The following is a 5,435-nucleotide window of genomic DNA, read 5'->3' as shown; positions in this document are numbered from 1 at the left end:
TACTCTAACCCAGAGCACCTCAGAGTGCCCCCCCTCTACCCCCTTGCTAATTAACGAGGAAGTATATTCCTCCTTGATGTAGAGTGCTACTCCTCCTCCTTTCTTTCCTATCCTGTCCCTCCTGTATAGCCTATAGCCCTTGACACTCACCGCCCAGTCATGCGATGAGTCCCACCACGTTTCTGTGATCCCTACTATGTCCGCACCTTGAGGTGCAGTTTCCCCCAAACCTCTGCACTGATCTCCTCAAAACCTGGCAGGCTTTGTGGCCGCAGCAGGGGCCGCAACCCCTGCAGTTTTCAGCCCACTGCGCCTTAACACACACAGGGTCATCTATGTCACAAGCTTTGCCTGTAAGCAGCTTGAGGTGCAGTTCCCCCAAACCCCTGTACCAATCTTCTTGAAACTTGGCATATTTTGTGGCCTCACCAGGGGCTACCACCCCTTCAGTTTTCACCCCCACCCCCAACGGTATAACACATATACAACATGAGTTTTGCTTTCACAAATTTGGGGTACAGTTCCCTCAAAACCCCTGCACTGATCTTCTTGAAACTTGGCAGGCTTCATGCTCTCATCAGAAGCTACCAACCCTGCAAGTTTCATCCAAATCAGACAAAAAACAACAAAGTTATAGATATGTCATTGATTCCCCATTATACCCTATGGCCAGATCTCCGAGGCGGCTCCGAAGCTTCAGAGCCACTTCGGCCAGATCAAAGCAGAAACCCAGTCCAGAGTTCCAGATTAGATTCCTGGCATCCAAAGCAGCTGGATCAAATAACTGCCTACTCACACAGGCCTAGTAATGGGGCCATAGAAGTAGTCAAAATAGGCATTAACATTATCAGAGGACTTGGCAACCAACCTCAGAACTTCATCAATCCTGTGACTATTTCATACCTTTGCCCCAAGCAAACAATCCTGATGGGTTATCTGTCTACTCTTCATAATGTGGAGTCATCAATGACAGCCACTTGCCTTCACAGGAAAGGCAAAGGATCTCCCTTGCACATCCTTGTAGGATAAAACACACAGGTACCCTCCGGTACATCCCCTAGTCCATTTCTCCAGATAAACATCCAGGCATGGTTTTGGTAGTTGCCTCACTGAGTACCACAAACTTCCAAAACAGGTCAAAGAGGCAGCAGCAAAGTCACAGAGCCAGGATTTCCCCATCAGCACCTTTTCTGGCCAGACTACTTTGCTATTAACTACTTTACCTGGTTTTCTAGAAGCTAGTGCTGATTTCTTCACTGGTGACACTAGTTTTGCACCTTTCTGAGCAGCAGCTTTTCCTCCTGGTTTCTTCCCACTCATTTTCCTGAAACACAAGAGAGGGCAGAGGCTATTATTTAACTATAAAGCACAAATGTGCTCTCCTTTTCCCAAGCCACAGGCAGTTTACACCCTAAGGACCTTATACTCTAAGGAACTGATCTTTCAAACACTTATGCATGTGAGTAGACTAAAGAATGTAACAGGAGCATCTGTGTGTACCTATAATACTAGGCCCTAAATTCTCTGATAGAAGGTTGAGAGCTTCTATCAGCAGTGTAAAGGATAAAGTATTAGAATGATGCACTTAGCAAAAAACCTGGTTAAATAACAAACCAATGTATGTTGTATTGTCTTTACCTAAAAGAAACTCAAATACTGACCAGTACAGACGTGCACATGAAAACACAGGACCTCAGCTGCCCTCTTGCTTCTGGGGAAGCACCTTAACCTGCCATTTTTATCTTTTATCAACTTTTCTCAAAGAAGCCTAAAGTCTAACTGGAAAGACAAAGTTTGGTCAAGGCAGTTCTCTAACCACATGCTGAACTGATAAGCTGTTTGGGATAGGGACTTTTGCTTACATGTGTATACAGCACCCATCTCAATGAAACTCTGGGCTTTAACCAGGCTACCAGGCACCAGGACAAGACAAGCAATAATGCTCACACAGCTTGTGAGTAAATTACTGAAAAGGAAAGGGACCACATGGTGTATTTTCGGTGATAGCAAAGTGGATGTGATAATCCAGAGTCTTTCCCATTTCTATGCTACTTAGTAGGAACTGGTTCTCCAATTGCTTCTTCCACTCACTGGAGTTTCACCAGTACTACTATGATGGTGCAATGCACCTTTTGTAGACAGACAAATGCCAGATGACACCAATACAACTGCCTCCTAAGCAGACAATGCGAAAGTATAAGGTAAAAAGAACAAGAACAATACAAGCACTCCCAGCCTAGGAAGCAGCTGGCAAATTAATTTGGTTAAAAAGGGCAATTTCCAGTTTTAAGCAGGATGCACACATCACGGCATATGTTAACACTTCAGACCTGTCCACACTGGAACCCCCACTGATGTCACTAGAAGTCTTGCAACAAGATCAAAGTAGAATACTAAGTTTACATCCCAGCTAATCTTTCTGCTCAGCACCCGACTCAGTAACTATACTTTCCTTAGGAGTGCCACTAGGCCTGCCTATTCATTACTTTTCCCAATACTGCTCTTGTCTCCTCATCTTCCTTTCTTGAATCAACCCCCAGTTTCCATCTCTCTGTGCATTTCATACCTACCCCCTTCCCATTCACTAAAATGGTCAGCAATCAAATAGTTAATGTAGCCAAGTAAGTCTATAACCAGATGTTACCAAGTGAAGCTGATCAGCCATCTACCACAGCTGATCTTCACTGGGTGAAACTCATGTTGCCGTTTGTCTGTTGTCCCACACCGAGCCAGGGCCCAACCCTGTGGGACAATAAGTGACATTTTCCATGCTTAGAAATGCACCTCAGAAAGTCCCCAGCGTGTCTCTTTAAGTGGGGAAAGCCAGGACTTCCTGCTTACAGAGGTACCCAGGCAATCTCTCTGTGTCATCTCAGCCGGCTTTTCCCACTTAGAGGCTCACCTCAGAGATTTCCTGGGGTGGCCTCTAAGCACAACAGCAGCTTTCTCCTCTTAGACACATGCCCCAGGGAATCTCTGAGGTGTCTTTGCAAGAGAAGAAAGCCAAGTGGCCCTGAGGCTTGAGGGGTCCCAGTCTGCACTGGAGTTCCCAGAGCACACAGGATCAGGCCCCTCGAGCAATGCGAGTGCTTGCCTGGGGCAGCTGGAAGGCACCGGCGACACTCAGCTGCCCATACTCTCATACCATAAAGCAAACAGAAGCCCGCTGCAATAAAGCAGCAAGAAAGTATTAGTCACAAACACAAATTTTGGGCATTTGTGGAGCACTAAGGGGCATGGAAATCTGTTTGCTCAGCCTTTGCGTTACCATAAAAAATGTAGAGCAGCACAAAGGCCATGTCCATTCCCAGTGTTACCTTTAGGGTTAAGGGCTGACAATGAAGAGTTTAGCTTTCTTCACAAATGCAACAGCTAGAAACGCGTATGTGTTTTAACTGAAAACGTGGATTCTGCAGAGTAGGATCCACCAGGCAAATCAGGTGTTCAGCACTGGGTCCAGTTCTGGGGCCCCACTTCAAGAGAGATGCAGAGTGTTTATAAAGAGCCCAGCAGAGAGCAACAACAACAAGGAGCAAGATGTGGGAAGGCAGCCTTGAGAGGAAAGGCTGAAAGAACTGGGATTATTTAGTTTGGGGAAGAGAACTGCAGACAAGGAGGGCTGGAAAGGACCCCAGGAGTTCGGTCACAGCTAGTCCAGGTGCACCATCCTAGACAAGACTTTGTCTACCCGGGGTTTAAAATCCTCCGGGGACGAGACTGCCCACCCCTGTGGGGAGCCCGTTTCTGTGCTTTACTGCTCTCCTAGTCAGTCACCTGCGACCTGCTCCGAGGTCAGGGGCGGAAGGCCCCCAAGACGCTGGGCGCTGCAGCTGTGCCCAGCCTCCTCCGGCACCAACCCCGCAGGGTCCCGGTCCCGGCCCCGGCCCCGGCCCCAGCGCCACACCACACTGGGGCAGGCGGGGACCCCCAGCCCGGAGCTCCCCGCCGCGATGCGGGAAGCAGGCAGGCGCAAGCCTCACCTCCCGCGTCGCCACCCAGCCCAACCCCTCTCCGCCTGTCGCCGGGCAACCGCCGAACCGGAAGCACAGGCCAGGCTGGAAGTGGGCGGGGCGAAGACCGCCACGTAACACCCTAGGGCGGGGGGTCCCCCCTGCAACCCGTTGCCTGGCGACCGGGGCGGGGATGGGTAAGTGAACTGCTGCTCTGAGGGACGCGTCACGCGGACACGTGACCGGACCGCTGCGGGTGGGGCTGCCGCGGCAGATGAGGCGCTGGGGCCTAGCCCCCGCCCGCGGCGGGAGAGAAACGCAGCCCCGGCAGCCGGTGGAAGAGGGAGGCTCGGCAGGGGCTACCCCCAGGCCGAGGAGCAGCTGCCCGCAACGGAGGAAGCTGACTTCCGATCGCCCTGGCCGCCCGGTTCTGCAGCTGCAGGCAGAGGAGGAGAGAGCGAGAAGCAAAGGCTGCTGGACCCATCACCAGACGCAGCGTGCGTGGCGAGAGCTGCTCACGACCGCTCTCTTCAGCGGCAGGCACCAGAGTAGTTTGCTTAGTAGGGCCGTGCAACGCCTGCTTCGATTCGAATCGGAATCAAATCGCTAGAAGCTTAATAGGCGCCAGCAGCAGAGTCGCTGCCTCCACCGCTCCAGTGTCGTCTCCCAGCCTGAGCCACCCGCTGCCAGAGGAGGAGCTGGAACCGGGGGACCTGAGCGCGCTGGCTCAGCCCGAGCAGTTCTGGGGGCCGAGGGGGAGCAGAACTTGTGCTCCACACCCCTCGGAGATCCCCGAGACCCAGGTCTCCGCCTCTGGAAAGCAAGTTACAGAGGCTCAGCTGAGGCAGCTCCTCCTGCTGTTGTGCCTCAGCCTGCTGAGGAGGGGGGCAAAGCACCATCCCCACCCTCAACCCAGAAGGGGGGGAGTAGCATCATGTGGGAGCATTTTGAGCTGGCAGATGATCCCAGGTTTGCTATCTGCTAGCACTGCCAAAGGCAGATCAGCCGGGACAAGGAGGTGAAACACTTCACCAAGGGGATGTTGCTGCGTCTAAGGAGGCAGCACCCCTTTGCCTTTCATAGTTTCATAGTTTCTAGGGTCGGAAGGGACCTGAGTAGATCATCTAGTCCGACCCCCCGCCATGGCAGGAAACAATACTGGGGTCAAACAACCCCAGCAAGATGTTCATCTAACCTCCTCTTAAACACCCCCAGGGTAGGAGCCAGCACCACCTCTCTTGGAAGCTGGTTCCAGATCCTAGCCGCCCTGACCATGAAGTAGTCCTTCCTAATATCTAGCCTAAACCTTCCCTCTGCCAGCTTGTGACTGTTATTTCTGGTCACTCCTGGCAGTGCATGGGGGAACAGTGACTCCCCCAATGCCCACTGAGCACCCCTGACTAATTTATAACAGGCCACAAGATCCCCCCTCAGCCTTCTCTTTTGGAGGCTGAACAGGTTCAGGTCTCGTCACCTCTCCTCGTA

The 5,435-nt window shown here is 51.8% G+C and overlaps 1 protein-coding gene across 1 annotated transcript in view; it reads right to left on the bottom strand.

The window, feature by feature from the left end:
* LOC109322685 (putative IQ motif and ankyrin repeat domain-containing protein) overlaps positions 1–3,334 on the bottom strand; it is an 81,867-nt gene extending 78,533 nt beyond the window's left edge. The window contains exons 1-2 of the mRNA XM_019553774.1: positions 3,269–3,334; positions 1,224–1,324 (exon numbers count right to left, since the gene is read on the bottom strand). Of these exons, the coding sequence (XP_019409319.1) occupies positions 1,224–1,320 (97 nt within the window). The 5' untranslated portion in view covers positions 1,321–1,324; positions 3,269–3,334. The remainder of the gene's footprint in view (positions 1–1,223; positions 1,325–3,268) is intronic.
* Positions 3,335–5,435: the final 2,101 nt, after the last annotated feature.

The sequence above is a fragment of the Crocodylus porosus genome, unplaced genomic scaffold (genome assembly GCF_001723895.1).
Source record: "Crocodylus porosus isolate Cpor-Errol unplaced genomic scaffold, CroPor_comp1, whole genome shotgun sequence".
Classification (NCBI taxonomy): Eukaryota; Metazoa; Chordata; order Crocodylia; family Crocodylidae; genus Crocodylus; species Crocodylus porosus.
Note: the sequence above shows the minus strand (reverse complement) of the source record. Positions and strands in the feature narration are given on the sequence as shown.